The sequence below is a fragment of the Theobroma umbraticum genome, unplaced genomic scaffold (assembly GCF_002168275.2).
Source record: "Theobroma umbraticum cultivar Fairchild unplaced genomic scaffold, ASM216827v3 scaffold_51.0, whole genome shotgun sequence".
Lineage (NCBI taxonomy): Eukaryota > Viridiplantae > Streptophyta > Magnoliopsida > Malvales > Malvaceae > Theobroma > Theobroma umbraticum.
In genome coordinates, this window is record NW_018397260.1 from 8,913,568 (window position 1) to 8,931,100 (window position 17,533).

The 17,533-nt window shown below is 36.6% G+C and overlaps 4 protein-coding genes across 4 annotated transcripts; 1 reads left to right on the top strand and 3 right to left on the bottom strand.

Moving 5' to 3' along the window:
• Window positions 1-3,493: 3,493 nt before the first annotated feature.
• On the bottom strand, window positions 3,494-4,701 carry LOC110417329 (uncharacterized). The gene has a single exon (XM_021429618.1). It carries the CDS (start codon window positions 4,517-4,519, stop codon window positions 3,665-3,667), a length of 855 nt encoding a protein of 284 aa, XP_021285293.1. The 5' UTR covers window positions 4,520-4,701; the 3' UTR covers window positions 3,494-3,664.
• Window positions 4,702-10,886: 6,185 nt separating this feature from the next.
• LOC149527213 (defensin-like protein 1) lies at window positions 10,887-12,150 on the top strand (the record flags this gene model as incomplete). The annotated part of the gene is given in 2 exon segments (XM_089783651.1): window positions 10,887-10,956; window positions 11,987-12,150. Coding segments are annotated over 2 exon segments (234 nt in total), but the record flags the coding sequence as incomplete, so codon positions are not given.
• Window positions 12,151-12,549: 399 nt separating this feature from the next.
• Window positions 12,550-13,008, bottom strand: LOC149527214 (uncharacterized). The gene has a single exon (XM_089783576.1). The coding sequence runs from the start codon at window positions 13,000-13,002 to the stop codon at window positions 12,550-12,552; it is 453 nt and encodes a 150-aa protein (XP_089639702.1). The 5' UTR covers window positions 13,003-13,008.
• Window positions 13,009-15,705: 2,697 nt separating this feature from the next.
• On the bottom strand, window positions 15,706-16,410 carry EMB2184 (Ribosomal protein L31). The gene is made up of 2 exons (XM_021429620.2): window positions 16,260-16,410; window positions 15,706-16,160 (listed from the first exon to the last, which is right to left on the bottom strand). The coding sequence occupies exons 1-2, from the start codon at window positions 16,329-16,331 to the stop codon at window positions 15,825-15,827; spliced, it is 408 nt and encodes a 135-aa protein (XP_021285295.1). The 5' UTR covers window positions 16,332-16,410; the 3' UTR covers window positions 15,706-15,824.
• Window positions 16,411-17,533: the final 1,123 nt, after the last annotated feature.

The window sequence follows — 17,533 nt, forward strand, 5'->3', positions numbered from 1 at the left end:
AAAGTTGGATTGGATAAGTAATGCAAGTATATTATCATTAGCATTAAATAAAGCTATCTTCGCTACACCTACACTGCGTATTGATTCCAACAAAACCCCATTGCCAACCCCTTTTTTCTCTACAATTCAATTTGATAAAAGCCGGCGATCTCTCCAACCAAGCAAAAACTATTAATGGAATGGATGAGAACCCCTCACCCCATACCTAATCCTACCCTCCAATCAGATACCATACTACAATATATTTTAATTTTAATTATACTTCTTTCGGTAACATATCTTTTTATGTAATATTAACGTTCATGGTTTACTTTTTTCAATTGTTGATGGACCATTTAAGTATGGTACTAAATGGCCAAATGTACTAAATGGCCAAATCTTGGAGGGAAAGAATATAACTAGGTGAAAAAAATCACTAGTCCGAAAAGACAAAAGGTCAAGAATTGTAGCTAGTTTTGGTTCTACTAGTTGACTTGCTTCAACAAACATATGTGCTCCGATTTTAAAAGCACATGCCACCAGTTTCTTTGCAAAGGCCCACAAAGACAGAGACAGGTCCACCGGTTATGAACTTTCTTTTCTCCCTACTTTTTTCTTCTTTTAAATGGGTATGGTTTATTGAACATTGGACTGTATGTTAGGGCCAGCAGAAAGAAAGAATTAGGAGCTGGGGAGGAATTATGCTGTTAAATAAGTCAATAATGAAATTAAACAATAGGTTTAACCAAACAAAAACACATATAAATAAAGACTTGGGTACAGTTTGGAACCAAAAGAACAAGCGTGGGGACAAATTTTTCTTTCAAAAATTATAAGTTGCAAACATGGGTTAAGTTTTTCTTTCTCTTACAAATCTTATTATAGTATCATGATGTTGACTTGACCAATCAAGTAATGCTTCTTTTCATTTGTTTATAGACCTCTTTTGATTGTCACCGACTCAAATGTAATCTAGTGGTGTAACCCCATGTCCGGTCTCCCTCGTTGAAGTTTCTAAGAAACTGAGTGATTAATCAAAATGACTTCTCACCCACCATCAGAAGTCGAGATTTAAAGCTTAAAAAAGGAGCAGCAAAGGAGTCTTTTCATGGCTGCCGCTTGTTGCAGAAAGCGCATGGAAATGGTACAGAAAACTGAGAGTTCTAGTGGTTTTATTCAAACAAGAAAAAAGAAAGAAAAAAAGGGCAAATAAATGATGGGTCCTCTTTTGAACATATGACAGCTAGTGAGCAGTAGATGTAGACCTGAGATGACACTCTTCAGAGACAAGGATATTATTGCTCCAACATGAAGACAAATTTATTATGTTATATAAAAGAAATTTTTTTAGATTTGTTTTGCCTTCGTTTACACTTTCAGTTTTTCATATTATAATTGCGGTATCATTACTATTACTATTATTATAACATAAAAGTTACACGCAGCATACTTTCGCAGAAACAGTAGTCTTCCATTTTCCATGATGACAGATACTATATTGGAATTTCAACGGTGGAGGTTTCCAATGTTCTGAGGTTCACAAGACAGAAGCTGCAACTTGCAAAAGATCCAGAATCATGGAAGTTCACAGCTGAGGCTCAAAATCTAGAGAAATGAAATTTGACAAGTTATTTTGCTCTCAGTTTTATCTGCAATTATAGAACTTGAATGGCACTAACAGGAAGGGATGAATTAAATTGTTAAAGAATATAGTCAATTTGCTGGTGCTAAAGTGAAGCAGATGGGGATGGTCCAAGATAGCAACAATCATGCTGAAATGTGGCATACACAATATTACTGATGGGTTATTTAAGGACCTCCCCGAATATGTGCCATTTGTACGGAACAAAAAAGAGCTTCTGGCAAAGGAGCGAAATAATTGAGAAGTTTAATGTTTATGTATACACCAGTTGGCGGAACTGACAAGCTGAGGAACAACAAAAGGGGAAGAAATGCTGGGTGATTGCTAATAAACAAGAAGAACCTCTTTTTCCCTTTTTGTTGCAGAATTTTCAGAACAAGTGGATAAGAAGCAGGGTACTTGATTACAAAGAAGCTTACGTATAATGAAATACCCCACAGCCCACAAGGCCTCAACCCCACTCCAAAGGCAATGTTCCCCTGCAACCACCGCCTAAACCACTATTTGCTTCAACCTCAGCCCCTCTTATTTATCCCAAAAATGGGTCCCTTTTGTCAAGCACTGAAGACCAAATCAAACCCAAGTTTTTCTTTTGCAAAGATTAGCTTGCAGCCTGGCAGGTAAATGAAATATGCTTCTCTGAATTATTGTGCTGCCCACCTGTTTCAAAATTTTCAGGAAAAAAGGAACTCCTAGAAGAAGAATTTATCGCATGTCACTTCAAGGGACAACACGAAGAATTAAGGAAGGGAAAAGAAAAGCTGGTGGTGGGAACTTTTGTCTGGGATTGCAGAAAAAATCCTCTCTTTTTTAGCTCTAGGAGTGTCTAAAGTTTCCTCAAAGCCCCCACTACTTAGTGTAGATAATGATGATAAACACAATTTAAAGATGGATTAAGACAGAGCTGCTTAGTTTATAGGTACAGGGCGTGCCAAAAGTAGAGCAAAAGTTACTGACTTTCCCGTGGAAGATTTCAAGCTTTTGGTAGTAAATTCCATCTGAAACATTCTAAATTATTACTCCATTATGCAGGAGTAAAGTGCTTTTAATGCACTTAAGTAGCAGTGTAAAGAATATTATAATCAGAATAACAGTGTAATTTTCATGATTGGGTATTCATGAAGCATATGCCCAACCCTTTTTGCTCTTTCAATGTACTAGAGATTTTCTCATAGCATTTGTACACTGTTGTTGGCCTTTCATCATTGTACCTTTGGGTCTTTGGGGTTTTGATTAGGCAAAGAGAAAAAGAAAGAGTCAAACACGAGCTGGAAGAAGAATCAAAACTGGAAGTTGGTGGACTCCAAGAAAATGATATGTTGACTGAAACTGGAATACATATCGATTTCATAATCATGACAAATGAAAGGCCATAGGAAAATCGAAACATAATTCAAATTAACAAATGGAATGATTCCTGCAGTTAAACTTGCATGAAGCTGAAGACATTGCCACGGATGTAAAACGAAGTTTTAAAGGAGTTGAAATGGTTTCGCCTGTCAGGAAGAGACAAACAGAAAATGGAATAATCATAGTTTCTTTTTCTTTCTGCAAAGGAACACCCAAATATTCCAAAATCTGTACACCCAACCCAAAGCAGACATGCCAGCAGGACTTCAGGAGCTTTATTGTCCCTGAATTGCCGTGGCTGCTAGTTCGTAGTTTAAGGCCTTTGACAAACACTTGCTCGTCCGAAAACCCCAAAAAAAGAATAAAACCAGAATTGCATATGATTCAGAGTCGACTGAACTGAGCAAGGCAGGAACACCATAGATTCACAGAGCAGTTAAACGAATGTCCAATTCACAGATTAAGGCAACAGGCAATAAAAAGACAAAAAAAAAAGGAAAGCAATAAAAAAAAAGCACAAGATCCCATAAAACTTGTCTTAATTTCTGCTCCCACAAAACCAGGGAAGTTTTTATCACTGTACAATCCCAGACAGTAATTAATATATGTCCCGAAAACCTAATAATTCTGAAAATGGAGGTAGATTTTCAGAATTTAACTCACTAAGTTCACTCTAATCTCCATAACAAATTCCTAATTCTTGACCACGATAGACATGCACTTGTCTTTCCTCCTAGTGTAATGAGCAGTGTTTTCCTGCAGCAGAGTTCTCTTTCTTTCAGCAATGAAACTATCTACTATCGACTGAAACTCTTCGCTGCTCATCTCATCCATTGATTTCCTCGGCGGGTCTCCGCCTGAAACCACCAGCTCCCTGCCGATAGCTGTGTCGGATCTCAGAAACTCCCGGGGTAATTGGTTTCGAGATTCTGAGACCATTGATCGAGTTCTTCGGTATTCCTTTGTCTTGGCTTCAGGGGTCGCAGAAACGGCAGGCTTTGTCTTTTTCACTGCTGTACGGATCATCGTAGTTTGTTTAGCTGGTGAAGGGGAACGTTTTGTTTCTGTAACTGTGTCGACTGTCGTGGGTTGCTGCTTTACAGGAGAAAGAGCAAGGGCATTTTCTACCAGGATGATTTTCTTGTCAACCATGGTCTCCTCCGCAACCGGAGAGTTGTAGGCCGCGGCGACGACGGACGTGGGGTTACTCCGGCGAGAGCCGACGTACTCATCGTAGAGGTCGGGGCAGCTGGTTTGTTTCTGGGACTGTTTCTGGCTAGACAAAATATAAACAGCAAGGATGATGATGTTTACAAGTATGAAAGTGAAGAGAGGCTTGTTAAAGGTGGAGACGAAACAGCGGCCATAGTCTCCGGCAACCTCGACTGTATCAGGAATCAACGTGGGGAACCATGACCACAACAGCAAAAACAAAGCCAAACAAAACCCGCATAATCGAAGACCCATCCTCAGCTTCCTCTCCATGTTGTATCTCCATAGAGCATCTTCTTTCTCTGCCTTAACGTTATCAAATTCAAAGGAAGCCATGCCTTGCTCAACAAGACAATGAAAGAATAGGAAACGAAAGGAGAAGGTTTAAGGTTGCTTTCGAAGGATATTAAACAGAAAGAAAAACAGAGTTGGAAGCTGGTAGCAGTCGTATACTTAATAATTCTTGGTACGGTGCTTCGGAAACTGATGAATTGAATAGATTCGACGGGGTTTATATACACATGGCCAAATGCCTTTTCATTAAAAAATTTAAAGGGAAATGAAATGATTATTGAATAATTATATAGGCATGGAGTGCGAGTGAACCTGACGGAACATGGGGTGAACCATGGGGCAGACCCACGAGTGGTGGGGAACGGGTGTGATGGGGGTTGAGTTAGGTTAGGTGGTGCGCAGACTGCAGGCAGACACCGCAGGAGAAACGGACGGGCTCGAACGGGTCCATTGCTTTTTCTCGCTGTGTCGCATGTCGATCTTTCCCATTAGAAAAGTATAATAGTGGGACCTCCTTTCACCTTTCTGCTTTCTTTGTTTCTTCTTCTTCTTTTTTTATTTTTTATTTTTTTTGAAACTATATGAGAATTAATAAATCATAAGAAATGTATTTATTATACATTTCAGAATGACCCATTGTAACCTTATTTTACAAAATTAAGCCCTACCCAACAACATATATATTCTAAACTTTTTTTCTGCACCTAGCTTAGGTTTAATTTGGTTTTGCTTATCAACATTTTTGGAAAAGCATTAATTGGGGGTATATTAAATTGGTGATATAGGATAAATAAATCGGTTTATATTCTATACATTATCAATGGATCAGATATCATCAAATCGATTCGTTAACAAATTTCAAGATTTTTGAATTTTTATTTTTATATAATTATGAAGTGATACTTTATAATTTATTGATAGTGTATAAATATATTACTAATTTTTACAAGTATAATTAACCTTATACTTTTTGGGTTTAGGGAAAGAATGGTTTTCATCTGCAACTTCTTGTTTGATATAGTTGCAACTTTGCATTGAATTCAAAGGTATTCTCAAAAAATACAGTTGCACATTATATTTTAAACTAAAAGATAGTATTGCAACTTTGCATTGAATTCAAAGGTATTCTCAAAAAATACAGCTGCACATTATATTTTAAACTAAAAGATAGTACTCTATATAAGCATGTATTATTTAATTATGCATGTTGAGGAACAAGTTTTCAACTGATTTAAGTCATTGATTTTTTTTATATTTATGGAAGAGGAGATTCGAATTCTACTCTATTAGGTAGGAGATAATGCATCAATTAATAAACTAAATGCTCGAAATGCTAAGTCTTTAAATTTTTTAACTTTCATACAATTCTTGTTCCCAATTTCAATTTCCTTATTTTCCAACATAATTACATATCAAAAGCAATAAAGCACTTTGGGTTCCTGGACAGTGAATCCTGTAATCATAGATTCAACCTCAGAAACCAAGAAGTTTGGGGGAACCCAAAGAAAGTAAAAACTTCCTGCATATTTTTCCAACAAGACAATTTTTGGGAAACTTTTTGCTGTTTTGCAGTATAGAAAAAGGAGATTGCATGTCTAATTGATTACAGACATCCTGGAACTGATTGATGATGACCAGCAGACGAATATGTGGTGTGGGTTTTGATCCTGGAGCTTTAACTTCATTCCCTGTGGTTATCATACAAAATTATCATTGTTTTGGAATGCTTTACTCTTACTCCTTAATCTCTCACGTTTACACCCGGATTATGGGGATTGGAGAAGCTAAAGATATATAATCCTGATTGGTGATCACGATTCTATTAAATTATGAGTAATTTGCAGTTGATTGTATATACAATTCATCATATGGGCTAACTTTGTTTTCAGAATTGGCAACCTATCACAGGTACATTCGAAAAGCAGGAGAAACTGATCAACACCCTTCGCCTATCAGGAATCTCAGTTGGCCATAATCATTTTCTCGAGAAAAGGAGAGGGGGGGAAAAAGGTAGTCATGGAAGAGTTCTGAACTCAACTGTTGTGTAGGTTTAGGTTATCACATTCGAATTAATGACGTGCAAACCGAAAGGAAAAGGGAAAAGCAAATGAAAGCTCATTGTAAGCGTGAAAAATTCTGTATCCCATCGAGCTTTTTGCATGGGAAAATCCTGAGTTCTGATCAAATGGGAAGACTCTAAAAAAAAAAACAGGACGAAGCAGGCATATGTTAATGTGAACTCGTGTTTTGGTCGTGGAAGGTGATGAAATCCATGAAACATTGATTGGTTCAAAGTTCTCACTCTGTCAGGAAAGTCAAGCTGCCCCCTTTCTCTCTCTCTCCCCCACAAGCAGGGCAAAAAGGTTTGGTTTGAAGATCACGCGCGGTATCCTTTGAGAAGCCATGACCAAGCAAAGAGTTGAAGCAGGAAACTAGAAAAGGAGGTTCTATCACGTGAGGCCCGAACTAACTGTACGAAAGCAACCTGACAAAAGCTAAGGTAAACAAAAAAAACTGCAGTTTTTCCTTCTCTGGGAAATGATCGCACACTTCAAACTTCAGCTCTGTTCAATGCCAGACGCTGCCAACCGTGAGCTTAGGTATCGGGGCAACCCCGTCAGACACGCCCATTCGACCTCTTCCCCAACAATTAATGGTTAAATTTTCGTATACTATGGTAGTTACAGTCAGGAAAGAATTTCAGAGTGAATTTCCACAGAAAGTTGTGTTACTCGTGTATAGTTTTATATTATTATTGAGACTAACAAAACCACAAGAATTCAGAAGATTTCGTTGCTTGAGTAGTCAAGCCAGGACAAACAACACAATGACAGAGAAGGAGACTCCACACAGGGTCAAGATCTTTGGTGGAGGATAAGAACAATGTTAATTCTTAATACTAGTGCATGTCACTTGAACTTTCCACTCTCCTTCTCTTTCAAGACTTTTAACCCTTTGTTCCTAATCAAGTTTAACGTTTTCTTTTTTGTTTTATTTTGTTAATTCTCTGATTGACCAGCAGATGTTGATTCTACCAGTGATCTAAACCAATTACCTTTAGCAATTTGATGATTAAATGGTAATCAAGTACCATTTGATTTTATAGTATCTTAGTTAAACTGTCAAAAAAAGCAATAACCCAGATGATAATTCTAAAGAATAATTCACATGTAGCATGTCAAGTCAAGGGGGGCAATGAGGAATCAAGTGTCCTCTTAAAAAAAAAATAAAGAGTTGCTTGAATGAATAATTTAATGTCGAAAATTTTGTTTGCACCTCTTTCAAATCCAAATTAGGCAAGAGGAAGGGGACCATTGGTTTTCTTTACTTTTTCTCTCTCTCAATTAATTTGTCCTAATTGATTCAATTTTCAACAATAAAAATCAAAATTTGGTAAATTTGAGACAGAGAGAATATTAAATTTTTTCGTGTTATAATCTTTGAATTCAGGTTCAAGTCGATAATTTTTTGTGTATATTCATCAAAAGCACGACAAATTTGATTAGAGGTATTAAGAACTTATGCATATTGCTTGTTGGTATCCGGCAAACCTTAAAGGGGCAAGGCTTTCAATTCCTTGAGAAACAATCAGCTTTGAAGAAAGTGTATATGTGTCTGCTGTTATCTGCTTTTCTGCACTAGGACATTGGCAGGCCCTGGGGAAGGAATAGCAGATTAGTTATTTCAGAAAGCAAAAAGGATGATGCGTAATTAACCTTTTGGCTTCCATGATTAATTGAGTGATTAAGATTAGGTAAAGGGTGATGTTTGATTGTTCAAAACTTTTAGTTTTCCTTGGAAAAAAGGTTGGGGTTTACATCCGGATGGGTCCCAGAAATCAATAGGTAATGATATCTCCCCGGGGTTTTATTTTGATTCTGCCGACCCATCTTATCACATGCTACAACCTTTTTTTTCCCACACTTAGGCCACATTTCCTGATGGTTGAGTCGAAATCTTGATGCCTGCCACTGGCAACAGTCATCTCACTAATTATTCTTAACAAAAGAACAATCTGGTCCTGTTTTAACAGGTTTAGAGATTAATTACTAGACAAGCCAATTTTTAGTTAGGAATCGATTGGAAATATACCAAAGCTCCCACTGTCCTTAAAATTGGTAAAACTCTTTATTCGGATTGGTACTTTTCATGGGAATAAAACCTAAGACCTGTCTACAAGTTAGTGTATCAACTTGCAAAGGCTGAGCACAATGCTTTGACTCCAGAGTCAAGGATTAGAAAGTCCACATATAGTTTCAAGCAATGCATTTACATTTATGATCAGAATTTTCTAAAGAATGACTTGCTAGCCAGTTTGTAGGTAGTTTTCAACAAAAATTTATTTACCCGGGGCCCCTCTCTTGCCTCTTTCAAGGCACACCAGCCAATAAATGAATAAACAAACTTCTGCCCTGAAATTGGGATTCAAGTCACTCCATAATTGGATTAGATTGGTTCTTGCTCACCCGTTGTTTTGATGTTTCTGTTTTGAGTTACTGTCGTATCCTGGTTGATTTTGTTTAGATGTTCTTAACTTGTATTAAAGCAATAGATATCTAGCAGCCATGGATATCATTCTGTTTATATTCACCATCAAGATACCTAATTGAGTTATTTTAATTATGAAACGTTAGATTCATGTCCCTGTTTAAAGCAATGTCATGCTATAGCAGTACACAAAATAGATTATTCCCCAGATGCCAAATTGGTCGATGGATGAAATCTTATCCGAAATATATTAAGACTTTGAGTCGATTTCAGGGCTTTGCACCCTTTTACACGAAAAAGGGTTGGAGATTTTTAAAATGCAATGACTGGTTTCGATTGAAGCCTAGAGTATTGGATAAGAACAAGGCGATCCATCTTTCATTTTTCCCTATGTATATTCATGCATTACTATACTTATTCTGCTATTGCTGAATCTGCTGCAAACACTTTATTTGATCTTTTCCCCTTATACACTAAGGAAACTATCTTTAGAGACAAACTATTAAGAAAAATTCTTCTGGTTCTATTACTTTTAGATTGGTTCACTACAAAAGAGAAGAGAAATAAATGAAAGCAATTCATCTGTAACAGCATGGATAAGACCAAAGTCCCTTAAATTTTCAAGAGGCACGAATTGTAAGATCAAATCTGTGTTTGCTGCTATCATCTTTGACATTATCCATGTCTACCATCATTCACAACTTTGGAAAAAGAAGAAAAGAAAGAAACTATTGTGTGTACGAAGTCTCCACCTGTTCAAAGCTGGGTTGAATGCACCCACGAATTGTTGGAGTAGAATAGTTTCTACTTTTGCTTAAGACCCATCAACAATAACATAGCTTCCTACCTTTTTCACCCCGGTTGACACATTAGCATTGCTTTTAGGCTACATGATTTGATGTCAGAAATTCAAGTGCTACTGTCCTATAAATCCAAACTTACTTCATGCTTTTGCATATGGCTGCTAGTTAAGGTGTCAATTGTGTAGAAAGGGAATAGCAAAGGAAGGAATCGAGACTTGCATATGCATACGCAAGTGATTCATTTCCTCTATCATGCTCTCTAGCTACCAACTCAGACTCTCAGATCTTGAGAAATCAGTGGTTTCCCAAATTTGTCAAGTACCCTAAAATCAAAATGCATAGGTTTTCAGAGGTAAAACGTTTCAACTATCTGTCATCCTAGATTTCATCCCTTGGTAGAGATTAAAAAGACGCTTAAAAATTATAATTCAAGGTGTCATTGTGTTGTGTCCACTAGGGAGACAATCTGACTCAAGATTCGGCGTTGGGATTTTGCTTTGCTTCTTCAGATGAATATAAGGGATCCTCTTAACTGAATTCCTCTATAATTTATGCTGTCTTCTTCGGACTTTAATATAAAATGCTCAATTCATTAGATTATCCTTAAAGCAAGACTGGAAAGCCGAAAAAAAAGAACAAAAAGGCTTTAGTGGTGGAAAATACCGGTTTAAAAAAGAGGGGAATGAAAGCCACTTTTCTCTGGAAACCAGAATTATTGTTCATGACCCTGGTAAAACAAAATAGTCAATTTATCATAGGAAAGCTAAGGTGGAAAACAAATCAAAACCAATTGAACTTTCTTGCTGGAAAAGGTCTTAATTCAGAGTGGTTGATTCGATGATAATGTTCATCAGAGAGGATGGAGTGCTTGTTTGGTGAAAATCTTGAAAGTCCAAGTTTTAACAACTTTTCATCCATATCCAGATTTATCTTTTGGAAAGAATGTTGGCACTTGGCAGAGTGCATACAGGAAGGGTTTCAATTGGATTTTTGAATTTGATTGCCTGTGATTAAGGGGTGTAAAAAATAATTTAAAATATACAGATTGCGGGGAAGAGGATTAAGAGATGATTGGGCAGTACAAAAAGGACGAACTATGTATGGTCAGGGATGTATGAAAGAATCCTACTTCTTGAACTTTAGTAACACTTACTATATATTTATTTTCCATGTACCAAATTCCCACCGACCTTCAGAGATGATAACATATTATATTTCCTCCTGGAGAAAAAATGCTCATCTAGCTGAAAATGGTAATTAGTTTAGTTCACAAACGAGTCAAATGAGTAGTCAAATAGTATTATCATTTGGTTTTATATATATGGCTAAAGAACAAGAATTTTCTGTTAAAATTATCTATAAGTAAAATGGGAGATGAGGTTCATGATTCCATTCCATATATAACCAGGTTTAACTTGTTAAATGCCTGGTTATCAGCTATCCGAGCTAAAGACCCTCATTTATGGCATATCAGAATTTCTTCAGGCAATAAAATTCCAATAAGAAAAGGAAAGAAATCTTCAGGAAACTAGGCTAACCCCGCAGGTCAGTTAGATCTCTTAAAGGAGGAGATCAACCGGGGAAAATGCTTTGGGCTTACTCCGTTTAAAGAGTAGGCCTTGAGGTCAGAGGGGGAACGTCTATTTGGGCCAAACTATTTTCCACATTGCATCCTTGTTAACAGCAGTCGCAAAAGATCAAAGAACTCACCGCTCTTTCATGCCTTTCATCACCAATTAAGAATTTCTAAGTTGTTCCAGAAGAGAGTGACGAGCACTACTTGGATTTGAACTCTGTTTGAAGCCAAATATGCTATGCATGTTCAATGCATATCATGTTTTTCAGATAAAGATGACACTACTTCCCAACATTGTTTTCTTGTATTTTACCTTCTGGAGCATACCCTGATCGGTGGAAAGGAAATTGATCCACCTGTCCGTGATAAAGATAAATGTCAGTTGCCTATAAATGACTGCTCCATAGCTCTACTTCCATTTTCAGATATCAGAAAGATTGACAGATATGGCTATGTCATTTGGTCGTCTACCAACCTATACCTTCCTTTTCCTCTTTTTCCTCCTGGTTTACTCTGGTATTCACTCTCTTTGTAGTCTGTTATCTCTTAATTTATTCCTGGCTATTTTCAGAATTCCTTTTTCTATGTACTTATGATACCAGCTTAACTTGAAAGAATTGTGGAATGCAGATATCATGCTATTAGTGGAAGCACAAATTTGCCAGAGGCGGAGTTTAACGTGGTCAGGTTTTTGTGGGAACTCTGGCAATTGCGACCGTCAATGCAGGAACTGGGAAGGAGCCCTTCAAGGAGCCTGTCACCGCCAATTCTTAGGATTTGCATGTTTCTGCTACTTCAGATGTTGATCATCATCTCTACTATTGCAGCAAAACCCTTCAAGTTATGTAGACATAGTAATAATATCCCTGATAGCAGTGTTATCCAACACCATCTATGCTTAAGTGAATGTTTTTCTTTCACCCTTATAAGAAGAACGATCCAATCTGATGCAAGATGGCCGGTATGTCTGTATGAATGCTAGTAATGTCACATATATGATGTATGCTTGTTAGTAGGGACAAAAACTATGTACTCAAAATTTATAATACATATAGCTAAAGAGTTTTAATTTATATTAGTAAGTATAGTAAATATGGGACTCCAAGAAAACTATATTTAATCCAATTTACAAATACTCCCTCCACTCATCTCATCAAGTGATGCATGGTATGAGCAGAGAGGACCAACTAATTAGAAGTGTCAAATCAGAAAAATGGTAGCCCTTCCTCGTCATGAATGTTCTCTTCCCTCATCACTTCGTTCCTTTCAGCTATGAAAGCCTCTATCGCAAAAGTAAATTCTTCATTGTTCATATCATCCATTGATCTCCATGGCAGTTCTCTCATCGTGTTCACCACTTCTTTGCTCATCCTTCTCCCCAATCTCCGCAACTCTAACCCATGATGATTCCTCTCGAAACTCTCAGAACTGTGGTCCGAACCGACAGACACAATCTCCCCAGCAGCATTCTCTACTGAGACGATATGTTTGTCAACTAAGACCTCTTCCTTGTGTTCCTCCCCAGGAGGAGAGTCATCACCAACGTCGACGGGGCGCATGTTCATATGTGATCCGACGTTGTCATGGTAGATGACATAAGGCGGCTCCATCTGTTTTTGGCTAGACAGAAAGGAAAGAACAAAGATGATGAAGTTCATGAAGATGAAAACAAGCCAATGCTTGCTTGAAAAGGTGACGACAACCTGGTAAAAAGCTCTAGCGATATCCACATGGGTAGACAAATGAAAGAGCAATAGCAAAGCCAAGACAACCCTACACAAGGGAACACCATATTTTTTTTCCAGTTTTTGCTGCTTGTTGTATGAGTATCCCTTCATTTATGTCTCTATATAACTCAATGAGTTAAGGCAAAAGGGCAGTGCTCGAAGAAGGGGAAGTGGCAATCTGTTTATATAGAGAAGGAATATGCTTAATCCCTTATTGTCAAGCTTTTGCATATTTCTCCAATGGAAACAACAATGAAAATGATTGTTTAGTGTAATGTACAGGTAATGATCACATCGTGTCCTTTGAAGTTGTCTAACCGGATTTATCATTTCCATGCAAAGTATATGTATTTTCCAGCGGGTTTCACAATTGAATATTTGTCAGATATGTATATTGTCGGTGAATCAAATATATATTATCATTTTATTAATAAATAAATTTAAGAGTTAAAACTTTTTTAAAAATTATAATTTTAAAAATATTTATTTTAAAATAACAATGCTATTAGAATAAACTTTGTTCAGTTTTTCAAACACGAGGTCTCTGACTTCATTCTATCAATTTCTTTTCTTTTCATTATGGAATTTTCAAGATTCCTTAGTCCTTGAACTTATTGACTTTTAATTTAAAATTCTAGAAATTAAGTTATTAGCTTACTTACTTTTTAATTCTAGAAGCGTGTTAATATATCAATTGTTAAAAATTATAAAATTATATATTTTATTAATTAAATATGTGGTTATTACCTAAGGAAAAAACATATAGATTTTTTACATTATTAGTGAACTAAATGTTGTCAGTTTATAAATACGTAAAAATAAAAATTCAAAAGTCTTTTCAAATTATGAATATTTACATTTTTATTTAATTTTTAATTTTATTTATTAATAAAATGATAACCTTTGATTCAATTTGTTCTATTTTTCAAATACGAGGTTCTTTGATTTCGTACTAACAATTTATTATCTTTCTTTTCTTGTATTTTCGAATTTCCATAGTTCTGAACTTATTGACTTTTATTTTCATTTGGAGAGCGACCAATTTTCTTTTTTTGATATTATTTTTTCCTTTTCTTTGAAAAAGTCACCACGAGAGTAACCAATTTCTAAATTGGACGAATTTTTGAAAGTTAAGTAAGAAAATAAAGTTATATATATTTTATTAATTAAATATCTGATAATTATTTTTGAAAAAATACTTTCAGTACAGAAAACGCATTTGACCGTTACTCTTTTTGTCACCATCTTTTTCCTAGAAAAAGGGAAGGAGAAAGAAGTTTTCAAAATTGTATAGCGAAGACGAAGAAAAAGAAGAACCAATGGGTTGAGAAAAAGAATTAAAGAGATAATTGCGAAATCTCAGTGAAAAGGGATTTCCTTTTGCTTGAAAATGTATATTTACCAAAAAACAAGTAAGCTCGGCTTTAGATTATTAATATGAATTTCCTAATATTTACGTAAAAGTAATATAGAGAAGCAATGAGCTTTTCGAAATAAGAAACACAAGAAATAAGTACATTATTGCTTTAAATTTTGGAATGAATTGAATTTTTTTTATTCTATTTCTTGTTCTTCTCTTTTATAAGGGTGCAAAACCTATAACTCATTCACAATTCTTCGAGAAACTCGTTTATGCAATGCATGAAATCTATCCGACAAGCGCATTTAACACTCGAACATTTAACTTACTGATTATACATGATCCCTTATCTAAAGAGTATAATTCGAATCCTGCTTCCCTCAATTACAAAGAACAAAGAAAAAAATCCGACTAGCTCATTTGGAACCTGAAACTCAACCTTATTCAGCCGTTTTGGCAAAAATGAAGCCAGCAAAAATTCCAAGTGTGAAACGAAAGTGCATTGCAACTTGGAATGACAACTTGAGCATTTCCATTTGTGATCAGAAATTTACTGCAGTCGGCCAGCCTTCTGGCAATTCATCCAAGAACTTAGTTTATTTTGTTTTATATATGATTTGCCAGAAAAAAGATCTAAATCCTTCAACGATATACAAGAAATGAGATGATTGTTTACTAATAAAATTGACTTCATACCCAAAGTCTTCCAAAGGATGCAGTTCAGGTGAGCCAAATGGGTAACATAATAGAGATTCAATTCAACGAAAGAAGAATATTAGTTTTGTCAGGTTTTCCAGTGTTCCTGTCGACCATGTACCGAACCTTAACAATGAGTTTAATGCTGAAGGAAATGCAACCAGTTTCCCCTAGCTGGGAGCCAGGGACATGTCACTCACTTTAACAGAGGCATGAACTTCCTAGCACAAGCTCTACATGACTCACGAAACAGAGAGACCAAGAAGTGTAATGAGGTAAGACTGAAGCAGGTAAGCGAACGCTACAGTTACATCCCAAAAGAACGACCATAACAAGATCATAGCTCCCTTAAAAATTCAAGTTAGCAAAGATGAGCCTTTATGACGGTATCAGAATGGCAGAATCTGATTGACAAAACCATAAACAGAGTACTGACTCTTCACCATATGTTCAACTTCCAATTTCATAACATTCAATGAGTTAATCTTTTTCTACACTTTTTGCAACTAATTAGCATGACCCAAGTCCCAAAATGTCAAAAAGGACTAAAAGAAACAAGTTTTATACCCTGCCGGTCGTCACGAGCCAAGTCCAACCACATCCACATAGCAAATCAGGCATAACGTCAAACATAAACCAAGCATTTTAATACACAGACAATGTTGAGAAAGAAGAATTCACGTTATTGGCAATTAATCTACTTCTTCTTGCCGCCTTTAGCGGCCTTTCGCTTAGTGGGTAAAACAATCTCACCCTTAAGCACAGGAATCTCCATAATCTCCGACAACTGCCCGAACTTTTTACGGAACTTCTCGACCTGGTCAGCGTCCACGAGAACGGCCGACCTGTTTCCGAGGTAAAAAGGATGGTTCCCCGACCAAACATCCACCACGTACTCCTTCTGGGTCCCACCAGTCGTCATCACTAATTCTCCATTGCAATAAACTTTAGCATCCTCGTAGAATTCCGGGTGGATATCCTTCTTCCTACACGTCACTTGTGGCCTACAATTCCCCGCTGCTGCAGTCACTGCCTATAAAGAAAAATGAAAAAAAAGGGGGATTACTTGTATGATTAAGGTGTTAAGATGGGCAAAGAGGGGGTTTGGGACCTTGGGTTTTGGTTCATTTACCTTTCTGGGGGCGAGAGAAGACGGAAAAGAAGGTTTCATTTGGAGAAATGTGTTGGGGAGAGTTAGCGCCATATCTTCTCTGGGTGGGTTGCAAAGCGATAGAAAGAGGATGATGGAGACTTTGAGATTGCCTTCCTTCAAGTTCTGGATTTACAAGAGAACCCCTGGGCTTTCTTCTAATGGGCTAAGGTCAATACCCTGAACTAATGGGCTTCAAATGGGTTTTGAAAAACCGGTTTGTGATGGAAAGAATTGAGCTTTAGGCCTGTAATTCGGTGGACTGTATTGGGTTTTGGACAAGGTTTCCAATCTTTCTTTTCCAGAATTAAATTACAGTAGGAGTATGATTTTGGGCATTGGATCTTTTCTCATTTTGGCAAATGGAGGTTTGTTTGTTCGTTCGTTTTGCTGTCTCCATCTGGGTGGCAGTGATGGGTTCATGGCACTGAATTTCAAGCGCCTCTCTTCCCACGTCTCAGCATTCTAGTCGACAATTTGTCATGGAACAAACTCTTCACCAGCTCAACATGTGGAAATCCTCAAAGAAAAAACAAAATCTTGATGACATTTCAGTAAAAAAAATCAATTTGGCCGGTCCACCTTGTACCAGGCCTTTGTAATTATATACGTTTTTGTGGTTGCCAATTTGCATTCCACCAAACTTTGAAGGTTCTACCGATGGTTTCAATGGACATGGACTGCAATGGGGCCCTAAAACTATCTGTCTCTCACAAAGAGTAGGCCAAAGTGTTTGATGCTCTCATCACTTCCCATTAAGATTGTGCAACATTCTCTCTCAAATCAGAAACTTATGATTAAGACGACACTGGCATGATGACCTGACCTTTCCTGAAGCAAAATCTCACGACATGTACCAAAGTATTCTCTATTTAATTTATTAAATTTTATCATTTTATCTCATAAATATACAAATGATTGAAGATAATATGAATATCAATTTTATTTTAAAATATAATAAATATAATATTTATAATTTTTTTAATCGAGCATATAACAAGCTTTTAATTTCGAGAATACGTATCATTTTTGCTTGTTATTGTTGTATCCAATAATAAGTTTAACACTGTCAATTACAGCTAATAATCAAATCATCAAGTCTTAATCAAGTTTTACAGCTCATGCCCTTCCAACCCCATCAAACTCCCTAGTCTTCAAGGCCTTCAAGCCTTTTCATTTCCCACGTTGTCACCTGGTATTTAATCATATCCCATCGATCCAGGAAAAAATTTCGTTTAGCCACCATTAACAATGTT

Bases quoted from the DNA above. Each gene is read 5' to 3' on its own strand.
- EMB2184 (XM_021429620.2), bottom strand. From the start codon at position 16,331: ATGGCGCTAACTCTCCCCAACACATTTCTCCAAATGAAACCTTCTTTT. The intron at 16,161-16,259 runs GTAAATGAACCA...TTTTCTTTATAG, and splicing joins CTTCTCTCGCCCCCAGAAAG to GCAGTGACTGCAGCAGCGGG.
- LOC110417329 (XM_021429618.1), bottom strand. From the start codon at position 4,519: ATGGCTTCCTTTGAATTTGATAACGTTAAGGCAGAGAAAGAAGATGCT.
- LOC149527214 (XM_089783576.1), bottom strand. From the start codon at position 13,002: ATGAACTTCATCATCTTTGTTCTTTCCTTTCTGTCTAGCCAAAAACAG.